This window comes from Canis aureus, chromosome 21 (assembly GCF_053574225.1).
Source record: "Canis aureus isolate CA01 chromosome 21, VMU_Caureus_v.1.0, whole genome shotgun sequence".
In the NCBI taxonomy this organism is placed as follows: domain Eukaryota; kingdom Metazoa; phylum Chordata; class Mammalia; order Carnivora; family Canidae; genus Canis; species Canis aureus.
In genome coordinates this window covers 32,674,864-32,690,589 of record NC_135631.1, presented here as the reverse complement: position 1 = coordinate 32,690,589, position 15,726 = coordinate 32,674,864, and the positions used below count along the sequence as shown (strand labels likewise).

The 15,726-nt window shown below is 35.3% G+C and overlaps 1 protein-coding gene across 17 annotated transcripts in view; it reads right to left on the bottom strand.

Moving 5' to 3' along the window:
- Positions 1-15,726, bottom strand: part of SEMA3A (semaphorin 3A) — a 454,575-nt gene that overhangs the window by 119,691 nt on the left and 319,158 nt on the right. For all 17 annotated transcript variants that reach the window (XM_077863814.1, XM_077863816.1, XM_077863815.1 and 14 more), the window contains one exon: positions 4,762-4,881. In XM_077863814.1, coding sequence (XP_077719940.1) covers positions 4,762-4,881 — 120 coding nt within the window. The remainder of the gene's footprint in view (positions 1-4,761; positions 4,882-15,726) is intronic.

Below are 15,726 nucleotides of genomic sequence, written 5' to 3'. Positions count from 1 at the left end.
TGGTCAAGAAGAAATCTCCAAGGAATCCTGACTTTTCCCACTTCGGTTAGCCTAGTACAAAGTAAATTCAGACTCCAATGTATGATCTAAGAAAGATGGAAAGATGTTACCTGCTCATTGTTTTACCAAGATCTCTAAATTTCTCAGCTTTAGTATTTCCTCTTAGAAACCAACTTGGATTCTGTTGGGGTAAATAGCCTAATGCATTGAGAGAGATGACTCAATTAGAAAAGGTTAGATTAGATGTATAAATTAGTCAACAGAGCACTACCTTGGCCTTGGAGATGGTAACTAAGAGCATTTGATTCAAAATTTTGCATAAAAGCAAAGCCTTATTCTTAGTGGAAGGGAAGAACCAGACAAAACATTTTCTTTTGTACCTAGATATATTGGTTGTCATTGTGGAAATGACCTTGGAGATAGCCATTAAGCTTCATTGCATTTCTTAATGTCCCTTTGGTTCTATCATAAATTGAGATCATGACATTATGAGAGTATTTATAGAGTTAATATTTTCCAGCTCTCATCCTAGTCCATCTTTCTTTAGATTTCCTGCCCAGTATATAGAAAAGGCCCATTTGGAATTTGAGAAAACATCCAGAGACTTTTTTGAAAAGCTATACTCCTCCTAAATTCATACATTTTTTTATTAACAGATGTAAATTTGAAGGGGAAATACCATATACTATAAGCCATTTGGGAATATTCTGTCTCGTAAGGATGACTTACGCTTTTCATTTGAATGGCATGGATGCAGAGAGCTTAAATTCAAAACTCATCTGTACTCTAGTTCTGAATCATTCCTTCCGTGAACTCTGCATGCATTTTTATGATAAACACACACATGTGTATAAAGTATGTGACCTCACTGTCAGTTATCTGCAGTGTCAAGTACCATTGGCAAATACCCAAGAATTGATTGACACATATCTTATAGAACTGGAGTTAATTAATAGGTCTACCAATTCCCAATTGTACTACAGGAAACAGAAAATCTGTTTAATACAGTAATCAATGACATACTGTGTGTGGTCAGAAGACATTCACTATGTGGCAAAAGTAGATTTTGAAATAGAGTATTCAGAAGCATAAATACTGCTATTAAAATACTAGGAGGCGAAATTAAGGTCTATTGTCGTAACAGGAAGACTAGGCAAGAGTTTTCTCTTTTTTTGGCAAACTGTTTTTATTTATTTATTTATTTATTTAAAGATTTTATTTATTTAATCATGAAAGAAGGGAGAGAGAGAGAGAGACAGAGGCAAAGGCAGAGGGAGAAGCAGGCTCCATGCAGGGAGCCTGATGTGGGACTTGATCCCGGATCTCCAGGATCATACCCTGGGCCGGAGGCAGTGCTAATCCACTGAGCTACCTGGGCTGCCCTGTTTATCATTATTTAAAGGAACTGTTAATTTCCTCCTACAAGATCTGTGGCTACTAAATGATAAAGGGAGTCTTGAATTGCTTCTAACGTGATGTCTTTATTTCTGTGGCTTTCAGTCATCTGAAATGGTAAGGCCATAATATCATTTTCTAGCAATGAGTTTCAACAATTTGGTGAACTCAATGTAAGACACTGAGTTATTTTAAAGAAATAACACTGCAAAGAGAAAACTGAAGGTTAAAATGTCTTCAAAGGCCATGGTAAAGGTGAAAAGCAGAATTTTGCGTGTAATAAAATCATCTGTAATACGTAAAGGCAGAACACAGTTTAAAAAGGATACTATTTCATTATTTTATGTAGTGTGAGGCAGGTAACAGCAATGTATTAGTGCTACTTATAAACTAGAACATAAGACAGAGTGATGCCCTTGTTCTATATGAAAAGTCATCCCTGTACATAAAAGTTTGTAAATTCAAACTTCATGAGAATGAATCCGAAAATCATTGCCTCAAGTACTCTTCATTGTTATACGTTGTTATATGTTCCTCTTCCAGTCTTTCCATGACTGTCATTCTTTTCCTACATGCATAACTGTCTAAATCCAAGGGTAGGATTTTAAGTACCAGTATAGATTAACTTAAAACAGATTCTCTAAGACACGTTAAGCATTTGAAAATTAAATTTTATGTTGTCTAGACAAGCTATCTTGATAATATCTTTTCCAGAATTTCCTAGATTGACTGTCTAGACTGCCCCAAATTCCCCCAGATGATTGCATAATCATCTTCCATCCGACCCCCTAAAGAGTCTGAACAGTATTTCCCGATATATAGCTGCCATGCAAATTAAGGCCATTGAGCTTCTGAAGGAGGACCTCTCTCAAAAGCTCTGAATTCAGAATTTCAGGAAAATATTTGTATCCCAATAATCTTACCTCAAAGGAAATTAGAAGGGAAGCTTCATTTATTTATTTCAGTGGAAAAAATGGCTTCCTCCAATTTCCTGGGTAAATGGCCTGGCTCTAGAACCTGTACCTCTCCTTTCCCCTGCCCACCCACGAGGGAGCAATGAATAGTTGATGAGTTATAAAAGGAATATGCTGTGAACTCTACTAAATAGGAAATTCAAAAAGATTTTTAAGAAACCAATATTTTGGGGGAAATGATAAAAATACAGGAACAAAGCATGGTATTTTAATTTAAATGGCCATCAAGATCATCGAAGCTTTGAATTTTAAAATGAAGGAAACTAAGATAACTGCAGAATCATCTGTTAAAAAAAATAAGAGCCCAGTGCAATAATTTAGAACATCTGATGAAAGGTGGCAAGGTAACACTAACATGAAAGACAGCAACAGTCTGAGATGCAGATTTACATTTTAAAAATGATAACTGACATTTTTTCAGTACCTACTACGTATTAGACAATGTGAAACTCTCTCAACAACCATATATAAATGGAGACACAAAGAAAGTAAGTGGCTTGTTCCGGATCAAGCATCTGGTCTCAACTGAGGTCAGACGAAAGCCCTGCACTCTGTGACAGAGGACATGTGTTTAACAATGATGGGATTAGAACTCCTTGAGTTTCTATAACAAAAAATGTCAGTGGGTCATGCCCTTACTAGGAGGATTGGAAGGCAGTTGGAGTCCACATCTCACAATATAGGGACACCAGAGATCACTGGGTTATTTTTTCAGTTTTGTTTTATATACTATGAGACAAAGTCTCAGAGAGGTTAAGGAATTTCTCCAGTGCTTTGGAGCTAGTGAGTCATAGGACAAGATCAGAAGCCAGATGCGACTCCGCGGCCCATGTCTTTTCTATTAACCAGCACCAGGCGCTCAGCTCTCCTGATCCCACTGCCCTTGACAGCGCAGTCCCTGACCGATGGGAAAGAGGTTCTCTAAAGGCTTCTTCAGAATACAGGACAGTGGAGCAGTTGGCCTCACCCGAATCTGGGGGGTGCCTGACTATAGGAGTCGCTGAGGCCAAAGCACACAGGGAGAGCTTTATCCAGGAGGTGCTAAAACGTTAAGCTCACAGAGTCTCCTGGACCATGTGCAGGAAATTTTTTCTAACTTTATCAGTATGAAACAAGGAATTTAGGTGGAATTGCCCTTCCTCAAAGTGAGTTTTTACTTAAAACTCTTGGGTTCTGAAGCAAGTGTGCTACGCAGGCTTGTGTGGGAGAGAAGGAGGAGGGTGCAGCAGGGAGAGGCTCATGAGGGGCAAATGGGCACCAGTGACACCTTAGTCTTTCCAGGATCATCGATCCAGTAATAACAATTGTGTTTAGTCTAGAAGCCACATAGTCTCCAAGGTGTCTCCTTATACAAAGAAGTTAGGGCACACACACACACACACACACACACACACACAAAAGAAGTTAGGGCACAAACTGTTTTGATTTCTAAACCTTTGGGTTGAAAACATATTTTTGTATTACTTTGGGTACCTTAAGAAAATTTAGGGAGAGAATCTTATAAAGAAGTGGCTAACATGTAAATTAGATTTTATCTTTAGGATTTCAGAATTATTTGGGGAATGAATCCTTTATTCGTTGACTATTTCTGAATTCCAACTTGAAACAAAATTCTGCCACAAATTATTTTCTCCCATGAATGCTTTTGTTCTTCTGGCACTTTGTGCCAAAAAAATATAAAAGAGCTTATAACTGAAGGCTGCTGGTGTGACCGAATTCGTGGACCTGCTTCCAATGCTTGTAACTTTTCCTTAAAGTATTTCCCTAACCTTAAAGTATTTCCCTAATCTCTAGTTTTACTGAAATTTACCTAACTTTCATTTCCTCGCTGAAACATCTTTTTTGTACAACAAATTAAAGAAACATGTTTTTTTCTTTCCCATACTGCCAAAATTATAGCTCAAAATCCAGAGACCGAGCTTAGATGGGCAAGAACACAAATGTGAATGATTTAGGTCAAACATGAGATCAGATCATTGTGCACATGTATGGCATCTTTCCTCGACCCCCAGACAGAAGGAAACAACCGTGGTGGCAGGCACTTGTGGCTGGGGATGGAAAGGAGGGGGAAGCTAGCAATATACGAATGAAGGAGAAAACAGCACACATTCAGCCTGCTGACATCTGCTGCACATGCAAAATGGATGGGACTCTGTAATCTGGGGCGAAAGCAAATGCTTTCTTCCTTCCTCCCTCCTGTTCCATAGTTATTGCTGAGTGATGGTCACATTCTTTTTGCACTCACAGATTAAAATTAATAACAGCATTTGAATTTGAAGTACGTCCCACTGAATAGTGAACCAGAAGCTAAATGAGCTGAAGAAATTAGTAATGAAGCATTTGAATAGGAAGGGGTCATGGGCAAATACCATTTTTTAAACGCCAGCTTTACCTCAGGATGATGTCCAATTTCAATGTAGGTGCAAATTGGATGAAAAGCCCCCGTTCCACAGGCGTACAAGTGAGTCTGATTATAAGCCTTAAGCACCTTGATGAAATTAGCACATTCTTTCTGTAAAACAAAAGGAAGACCAGTGAGTTCTAGCAGTCAGCAGGTCTGAAGGATCCTCGAGGGTCCTAGGCATGCTTGAACAGATTTCTTTCCTTTTGTGTCCTTTTCACAACATTTTTAGGGCTTATTTTTCTATTGTTTGTTCATATTATTAAATGAATTAAAATATAGATATTCTTATTCTTCAGGAGCCAAACATTCTCTTCCATAATTGTCCACTAAAACTCTTTGCAATCTATTTATACAAAAGTGGAATAAAGGTATAGATAATCAGTAACCACAGGTGATTTTTCTAGAGATGAGGGGAACAGGAAATTATGCAGTTAATTAATGATACTTAAAGAATACACTGGTGAAATTTCTTTGCAAAAATCAGCTGTAAGTTTAATTTTAGAAAAACAAAACAAAAATAAAAGATAATACAACCTTCTATTAAACATGAATTGTAAACATTATTAATAACCAATAATGATGGACAGTTGACTTTGAACTGCAGTTCTGCTCGCTGGTAAGCTCTATAGAGCGTAAGAAGGTAAAGTGAAAATGTCACTTCAACCTCAAAGACAGTGTGGATATATTTGTACAAGATAGAGAAGATTTCGAGTATAGAATATCTGTAGGCAGAAAGATCTTTTGTAGAGTGAATGTAATTATCAAATATTTTCTGTAGGTTCGTAGACATCCTGAACCCATACATGGATCACTTGCCCAATGAACCATGAATCCCCTCAGATAAAGAGCAGTTAGTTATTCTAGTCAATCAGATTGATGATATTCTAGTCAATCTTATTTATAGAAGCTTAGACATTATTTATAGAAGCTTTTATTTTCTGAATAAAAGATCACTTAAAAAACAGAATGGACAGTTAACTAAGTATAATTTAAGTAAACATTTGGAAAGAAAAAAGAAAATGGACAGAGATATTTATATTCTCTATTTGTTCTATCTGTAGTTCCAGTGAAAGAAATTATTTTTCTGTGGACAGGAATCTTAGCTTTTTGTCCCTGTTGATAAAAGATCTGAGGAAAAATTGGATAATCAGAATATAAACTGATAGTTTTATTGCCAAAAAATTCCAGGGCTGGGAAGACTCAATTTTTGCAAAATATTTTTAAATATACAAACCTATATCAATATTATAAAAAGAAAAAAATGAAAAGAAAAATCCAAACTGTCAAAATAGCCTCAAATAAAATGTTGTGGTCTGTTAACCACATAACACATCTTAAAAATTGAATACATATGAGTAGAAAACATGAGTTCATCATGGAATACATAATATCTATTTTGAAAATAGTCAAATGAATATTCATATGATGAATAATAAAAACATCATTGAAAATGATTTTGTTATTGGTGATAGACTGGCCTAACTAATTTTGTGTTTCTGCCTATAAACATTTGGGAATAAGAACCAAATATGTAACCAGAAATGCAGATAAAGATGAAATGCAGACTATATTGCAAGCAGCGTTGGCAAACATAACAGAAGATTGAGTCGATCCCAGCAGCTCTAAGTAGGTAACACTCCCAAATTCACTCCCTGTGACATGCGACTTTTTAAGTGAAAGCTCAGAATGCATTTGGACTTTGGTAGCCAGAGTTTATAACTGAGGTGTTACAATGACTTAAGTATGTTTCCGCATGATGCTTATCCTCCGTGTTTGCCGCTGATAATTTTGGTTTTAACTCTATGCCTCCAAAGTAAGGAGCACACAACCAAGCTTGAGCGGATAATTATTATTTAAATTCAAATAATTGCTTTCCATCGTCACTGACTTTTCTGGGATGAAACCTAAGGATGTCTATAAATACATTGTCCCAAAGGTGAAGTAAACCTATGTAAGGTAAAATATGTAACTTCCTAGTTATGACTCCCGATACTTTCTTAACGTAGGCTGAGTAGTTTAGAGGAGCAACTAAAATAAATGTCTAATTTCTACCACTGTTTTGCCATTTTAATCGTGACTTGTTTGGTAAAGCATTATAACATATAAAATTAAGCTCTGAAATCAATTAATTTAGCAAGTTGCTATGAAGATAAATTTCCTGACTCTGAGATCTTACCCATACATAAAGATACATCTCAGATGAAACAGATAAAATCTAACTTCCAAGACTCTCAACAACAAACTCCTCATTCTGTAACAGTTTCTCTCATCCCAAGAGGCTAGGGCATGAATGTCTATGCAGAGGGAAGAGGTTGTGGAGAGGGAAACATCTGATAAACTCATTTACAAATCAGGCATTCATGAGTCTTACCCAAAGGACTTATTTGTACTTTAAAGAATATCCAGTCATTTGCAAAGAAGTCATTTTCAGGGAAAAGTTTCATGGCACTCCTTTTTTTGAAACATGTAGGTGGCCACATACTCTGCTTTTACATAAAGACAGCCATCCCTAATTGTGGACTCAATATTATAGCATTCATGATTATAAATAATCAGTTCCGGCACCATATGTTGAAACCAAGAAACTGGCTGTGTATATATATTGGTAAGCAAACGAATATTCTAATAAATAATAGTGGCAGAACCAGATGGATGTCTTGTTCTTTTTAGAAAAGCACAGGGTTTCAGTTTGCCTGCCATGCCTTTAAAGATATGCATGCAATTTTGAATACAAATCCAAACTCTGTAATCTAATTAGTAATACCTAAGAGCTTCCTAGAAATCTGAGACTAGACCCTAGTTTTTCCACAATGAAAAAAAAAGAGGAAATATTTTATGAGCATGGATTCTTGTGAACACAAATGAAGATTCATGTCATCTCTGCAACAGTTAGGAGTCCTAAAATCATAGAATTTGTGAGTTCATATTCTTACAGACTAGGCAATTGATTAGCAATAATGAATAATTAAAATCTCAGGATTCTTGAAAACTATGGAATTAAGCTACAATGAATAGTGTAATTTTAATTTGTTTTCTATTAACTGTCAGAGAAGCATCACTAAAATGTGACAGCTATCCCTCCACAGAGCTGCTGGGGGAAAAACAGTCACAGGACTATAGCTGTGAAACCTGGCAAACGGTTCCTCTGAGAATACTGATAACAGAGTCTATGTGTGCTACAAAGGCAGGGGACCCGCCCTATTGGCCTAAGGCCTGGAATGATCCTGTTCATTTCCCCAATGACTCTCCTCGTTGGCAAGCAGGTTGTATTGTTGCCATGCCCAGGGGCTAGCTCAATATTATTTTGAAGTAAAGATTGATGCAAATAGAATGGAGAGAAATTTCTTAGGTTTATAGAGTAGGTTAAGACATTTGAAATGAAACAAAGAAATATTTTCTTTCATTTCATTCATTTTGAATGAAATACTTTCAAATTGGTTAAAAAAAAATTGCTCCAAAGACATAATGAATTAAAAGTACTGGACAGAGAAGAACCAAAAACTTGAAAGGGACATTGTTCCTTAAAACAGAAAACCCACATAAAAGAGTATCAATTCTTCATTCATTTGCTTTCATTCTCTAGCTTGTTGCTGCCAAGGGGTTTTTGGGGGGTGTGTGTGTGGTGTTTGCTTTTTTTTTTTTTTTTTTTTTTAATGTTCCAAAACAGGATATTCATTTTATTTGGAAGCAGCCTGGACATTCCTCTAAAAAGAAAGAAGCGTGGCAGAAAAAGGAAACACACTTCACACATTTCTGTTCTAGGGAGGCAGAAGAAGAGTGATTCTGACCTTTTCTTGAACCGTGACAATTCTTAAAACTTAGAATGTAATGTACTTTTTGGCATTAAACTACTGCACTGCTTTGCTCAGCACCAGCGGATTTACAACGTAATAAAGAAAATGTAATCAGTTCAAAATGAATTCATTTTTCAAATCTTGATCTTTTTTGGAACTTAAGTTGATCTGCACAGACAAGTTTAGCAACAAGTTGGCTTCCCGAGAGTCAGGCAACCATACCGACCTCTTATTTTACTGAAATGTACTCCAGATCAACAGCATTACAAATTGTTAACTTTGCCTACGAGTAAAAGCAAAGGCAGTAATAAACCAGTAAACCCCAAGGCCACACCTGAGGAGCAATGATTCATCATCCCTAGTGACAAACCATTCGCACTTACTTTTTAAAGGTTTCTGGGGCTTTCAGATCAAATTGATAGAGGAAATACACAAAAGAGATATTAGCCTGGAAAAATAAATTAGAAAGAAAATGTCTACCCCCAGAAAGAAGATGTAGGAGCCAAATGCACCGTGATTCAAAAACAAACATTACAAATATGTAACACTGATTAGACTATGTTACACAGACTTTTCCCGGACGGTTACAAAAATAAAGTCCATCCATCTGTCAAAACAACTGCTCCATGCATGAAAATTAAAACAGAATTGAGGTGTTTTTAACTAACTTCCGATAATTATACTTTCTACAAAAGAATGTAATTTACCTCCAATTCCAATTACCTCCTTGAATGTTCTTAAATTATGGATGGAGCATTGAAATGTTACTCTAAATAAGAGAAAAGAGGAGAGAAGGCTATGAAGATGAACAATTTCTATTCAAATATATTCACTTCATGATTAAATCAAACAACTTGTTCTGGTTCAAAAAAAAAAAAAATCTACCTGAAATGAATGGGTGTAGTATAGCATTGCCTCAGGTCAGTGAACATTCATGTAAAAGAAAAAAGTCTCTATCCTCCAGTAGTTTATTTAGAAATATTTTAATGTATAATCTATCATCTGGGAAAGCAAAGGAATCCTTTCCTATCATGATGGGTGGATATATTTCTGCATGAAAATCCATTAATAAGCTTAATTCCTGAAGTTAATCTGTTGACTTTCTTTTTCTCTGGTCAATTTATTTGGCAAGCTGGCCAAATACTAGAATCTTCGTGCCAAAGCAGTAATCCGTGAGATTGTTCCTGTCACTCACTCCATCCCTCTCTCTATTTAAGCTGTCCCATACTTATCTAGCAATAATGTTTGGTCTTTTATTCTTTTAACACTGTGCTATTACAGCTGTGACCAGATCATCCATAATCATGTCTTCCTAATACCTGAGCAATCATGAAAAGATGTTATAATATATCTCTTCTTCAAAGAGGCATATGTAAAAAAAACTAAGATTTGACTGTGTTCTAATTATAATATTAGCCATCTAATGTTGAATTTGTGACCTGGAATTTCATTCCCCTTTTGTAGGCTGTTCCGTCCATTTTGGGAGATGTTTTCACCTTCACTATTTTTTTTTTAAGATTTATTTTATTTATTTGAGAGAGAGCACGTGCACATGCAAATGGGAGGGGAGCAATTGGGTAGGGAGAGGATCTCAAGCTGACTCTGTGCTGAGCTGGAGCATGACCCAGAACTCAACAGCATGGCCCTGAAATCATGACCCAATCTGAAATCAAGAGTCCGACACCCAACCAACTGAGCCAGCCATGCACCCCTGGTTTCACCTTCATTTTTAAGAAGAATGACAGAATAATAAAAAGAAGGGACTTTCTCACCTTAAGGCTTTGTTTCGTTTCGATTTCAGGAATTTTTTTTTTTTTAAATAAAGAAAGTGTGTGCACAAGCAAGGGGGGAGGGTCTGTGGAAGAGGGGGAGAGAGAGAATCTAAAGCAGGGTCCATGCTCAGCACAGAGCCAGTCACAGGCTTCATCTCATGACCCTGAGATCATGAATTGAGATGAAATCCAAAGTCTGACACTTAAACGACTTTGCCACCCAGGAGCCCCTGGAGAATTTTTAAAAATGATTCAATTAGGACAACAAAATTGGCCTTATTTCATTGCTATTTAAGTTTTAGAGCCTATTCATGTTAATTTATCAATCAAGCTATAACATCTATACAACTATAACAGAAAAATATTTTTTAAAGTAGCTTGAATGATAGACTAAATGAAGACTCCTACACAAGGCTATCAAATCATTTTACTTTTTACCTCAGGATTGGCCATTTATCTGAAGTTCTAAAAATACTGATTAAGATTCTATAAACATTTTCCTTTCAAATTACTTGAGACCTTCAAATTCTGTCAAAAGGACTATGCATAGAGGCACTGTTTATACAACATTATAGTAGCAAAAGTTGCTCAGTGCAATTCTATTCTACTATTTAAAGAAGTTTTCAGCAATTTCACTTTGAGCTTCCATGCAGACCAGAGGAACCAATAATATCTACGTTTTATCTTGTATTTTCTTTTATATTGTGCCATCAATATAATTAATTCTCACATTTGTACCATTCACTGGAGTTACTTGATTGTGAGTGGTCCATAATATGTGCCTCGTATAACCTTTCTTCATCTTATATTCAAATGAATGCATACAACTGTAAAATATTATGTGAAACCAGCCTAAATATTTTCCTGCCAAACCAGGAGAACTATTAGTAGTCAAAAATCCCTATTCTGATTTCAACGATAGTATGTGTTTTCCAATTTTATGCAACGTGTCGAATACTTAGTGCTTACTTACGCCTTAAAGCATCTAAGTCTATGATTTACAGCAAGTAGATAGAGTTATAATCTAAAGAGATTATTGTGGAGAGAATTAGTTGGCATATTTAATTTTAGCATATCTTCTTTATTGTAATAGAATTTAATACTCAAATAAGGGAAATAAACTGCATCTTTAATCACATAAGAGATATGGCTATGAGGAAGGAGAAATAAAAATGAAATCCAGATTGTAGAAGCATGCTTGATTTCAATGACATATACCTCTCCTCTACCCTCTGTCTTGTCTCATATGAAAAGTGAAAAAATTTTTGGTTGTATTGCTTAATGTCCAAAGTACTAAATGGTGTTATTTAGTTAACAATATAAAATATTCTCTTAACATATCTCCTAATAAGTGAGACTCCTTGGCCATTTACGATAATACATATATAATGTATAATGTATATTATATGTATATATACACACATATGCACATATATGTGTGCATAGGTATTACATATATTAATTTTGAAAATAATTTCTGAACACAATGAAAATTTGGAACTTTAGAATTTTAAAATCTGTTTATTTATTAATATTTTATAAAGATGTTAGTTTTTCTGAGATATTTATTTACATTTGAAAAGATATTCTCAGGGGATCCCTGGGTGGCGCAGCGGTTTGGCGCCTGCCTTTGGTCCAGGGCGCGATCCTGGAGACCCGGGATCGAATCCCACGTCGGGCTCCCGGTGCATGGAGCCTGCTTCTCCCTCTGCCTATGTCTCTGCCTCTCTCTCTTTCTCCCTCTGTGACTATCATAAATAAATAAAAATTAAAAAAAATTTAAAAAAAAAAAAAAAAGAAAAGATATTCTCAGAGAATTTAAGAAAAACATACAGGGGCACCTGGTTGACTCAGTCAGAAGAGCATGTGATTCTTGATCTCAGGGTCATGAGCTTAAGCCCCATGTTGGGTATAGAGAACACTTAAACTTTAAAAAAACGATAGAGCAAGAGTAATTAAATAATAACAAAATAGAAATAATATGGAGGTATTAATCTGATGCTTTAAAAGTTTAGTCAGACATGGGTTAGAATTATTCAGATAACATTTTTCATTTGCTGTATGGTTATCAGAAAGTTACCTAGGATCTCTGAGTCTCAGTTTCCTCAACTAAAAATGACATCAATTTTATAGTAGTGTAAAGTACTTAGCATAATGCCTTAGTACGTATTAATCAATCAGTAGGCCATGTTATTTTATTCTTAAAATAAGAAATCATCTGCTTATTTGATTTGAATATTTCCATATCTGTTTAACTCTTGCACCACTCCGCATATTGTAAGATGATTTGGGTGAGAACTCTATCATGAATTGTTCCTTCTTCTTAAGGACAGATAATGGAGTTTAATCCCATACTTAATGCAAGAAGTGGTGGACTGAATATTAATCTGTACAAAGAAAAATTGTATTTTGTTCATTAGAATGTTCATGAAATTCCAGTCTTCCAAGTGTGGAGGCATATAAATTATAATGACTCTTTATCAAAGTGGTAGATAACAGAAATCACTATCAGCCAAACAGCAAATACAGCAATTGTTTAATAATTATAGCAGAATCGTACTGCATCAACTTATATAAGCTGGAACTACATTTCCTAGAATTCTCCTTCCCATAAACTGGTTAAAATTGACCCTAAAAGAAATCTGCATGAGATGTGGAAGGTAGAAGGTAGAACTGCAACCATAAAATTCTCAAAGTTGTTGTAATCTGCTGGCTACCTTGTGTGTGGGGGGCAGCCACTGGCCTTCTACAAGATCTTTCCTGTTAGCTTCTGTAGAATCTGGTTCTGGTATTTGTGCAGCTCCACAGCAAAAAGCACCAGCTTCTTTTGTAGATCAGCCAAATCATCAAAGTTGGGGGTAGTGAAAGAGATACTGATTCTAGCTTGTTCTTGTGAGTCCCAGTGTATCCTTGTGGGTTTCAGTGTGCCCTTGCTCTTCCCATTTCACATGAGCTTTTTATTCCCTAATGCGAATCCTGGTGACTTACAACAATTTCAGGTCCACTACTTGACTCAAAGGTAATAAAGATTCCAGAATTCCATAGATTTTTGTCACCATCTTCTACAACTGTATATAAGGTTAAATCCCTGTAATAAAATCCATTTTTTTAAATCTCTCATACAAGTTCTGGTCTCTGATCAAATTCTAACTTATAAAAGGAGGTATCTTACTACCATAAAACAGCTCACTGCAATATGTCATATAAGGGGAACACGGATTTGATCCATTTAAAAAGAAAAACACAAGTTATTGGTTGATTATTTTATCTGTTTCTAAATGTGAATGGTTCCTCTTTTTTAAATGCATATTAAGATTTAGAACCAATAAGTTATATTAATTTTGGTATCACTTCAAACACAAAACAAGAAAGATGTTTTGATTCACACACATGCACACACATACACATATCTATATAGCATATAGTACAGAGAATACAATATAGTTAGTATGTTTAGCACTCAATTTGAATGTAATTATGACAATCTCCAAGAATGTTCTGCTTGTGAATGCATAAAAGCTAAAAGCAAAGTTTAAGATTCTGAGTCTCCTGAAATTGTGTCAAATTTTAGATACTATAATTTTGCATCCTGTTTTACTTACCACTCTTAAAAATGTGGTAAAGAGAAATATATAAAAATTAAATGATATATATAGAATTTTAGGAAAGTTTTGTAATGTCCTATGGACATAAGGGTGATTTTTTTTAAATTTTTATTTATTTATGATATTCACAGAGAGAGAAAGAGAGAGAGGCAGAGACATAGGCAGAGGGAGAAGCAGGCTCCATGCACCTGGAGCCCGATGTGGGATTCGATCCCGGGTCTCCAGGATCGCGCCCTGGGCCAAAGGCAGGCGCCAAACCACTGCGCCACCCAGGGATCCCCCATAAGGGTGATTTTTATTGCTATATGACCAAATCAAAGAAAAAGAGTCAAACATTGGCCAAAGCTTTTTGCCTTGATATAGAACATATCCAAGAAAAATATTCCCAGAGTTCACACTAAATCTATGATATGATGGTTAACATACCCTTAGAAATGAGTAGAAATCCATTCCTGAAGTTTTTTAAGTGCATAAAGAAGCAGAATACCAAGGATGACATGTAGAAACTACATGTCAGTTTGACCTGGAACACCTGCTAACTACGTAGTTAGAAGTCATTGGCCAAAACCCCAGAGGAACTGTCCAAATCATTCTAATAAACCTTCCAAAGTATAAAATGCTTACTATACTCTAAAAGTATGTACACTGATACATGGGTGACAATGTCTAACCAAATCTACAATAATTTGTAAACCAATGTCAAATATTTGAATTTCACTTCAACCACTGAAGGATATAATTAAAATTTCCAGTTAAAACACACACACACACACACACACACACACTCTAAAATCCCCAAACTCTCTGAAAGTTTTTATATACTGTCTCTATTTTAAGCGTTGGCCTTACTTTGCAAGTGCATTTAAATTTAAATCTTAAATCTAAAAGATTTCAAAAAACCCATCTAAATTTATATACATATGAGACTTGGTTTATGGCAATTCAACACAATAATTACCATCTTGTTTTGCCATATTAGAAAATACATTAATTCAAAATATGAGTAAAGTCTAATAACTAAAAATACTTTAATGGCAAAGCTTCATTTTCCATGTATCTTCTACCTAAAATATAAAACTGATTCTTCAGTTGCTTTGAATGGAAATATGTATCCTACAACCAAATATGAGTTACATAAATCAGTTAATGCAAATGATGCATTTAGAACAATAGGTGGTATGTGTGTATACATATATATATATGTACATATATATATATGTGTGTGTATATATATATATAGTAAACTCCTATATATATATAGTAAGCACCATAAGTGACCATTATAATTATTATTATTAATATTACCTCTGAATGCTGAATTTAAACTGTAATAATTTTGCTCAGCTTACTGGATATTGAACCCCAAGCAGAAGTAAAAATACATATATGCATGTGCATGAAAGTTTATGCTCATTCCTGTGGCTTTAAGTAGGTAAGATTTTTACTCACTTTCATCAAAAATCGTGGTCTATACACCTGACTTGTCAGCAGATTTCATCATGGGAATCATATTCAAAAATTAACATAGTGACCATAGTCTTTCATCATCTAAAATGTCCACAAAAAATTATAACCCAATGTTGTCAAGAATTGTAAAAGGTCTGTGATTTTGTCTAACTCATAACAAGTTCAAATGGTTTCATGGATGCTGGCACAAGATATGTGGCTCCTGAATCAGAGTAAAGGACAATTTTGCCCACAAAAATAACAGTAGTCTTAGAGTTAGCGTTTCTTAATCTAGTTCCCCAAGCTCTAATTCCTGGTGACAGTATGAAGATGGCC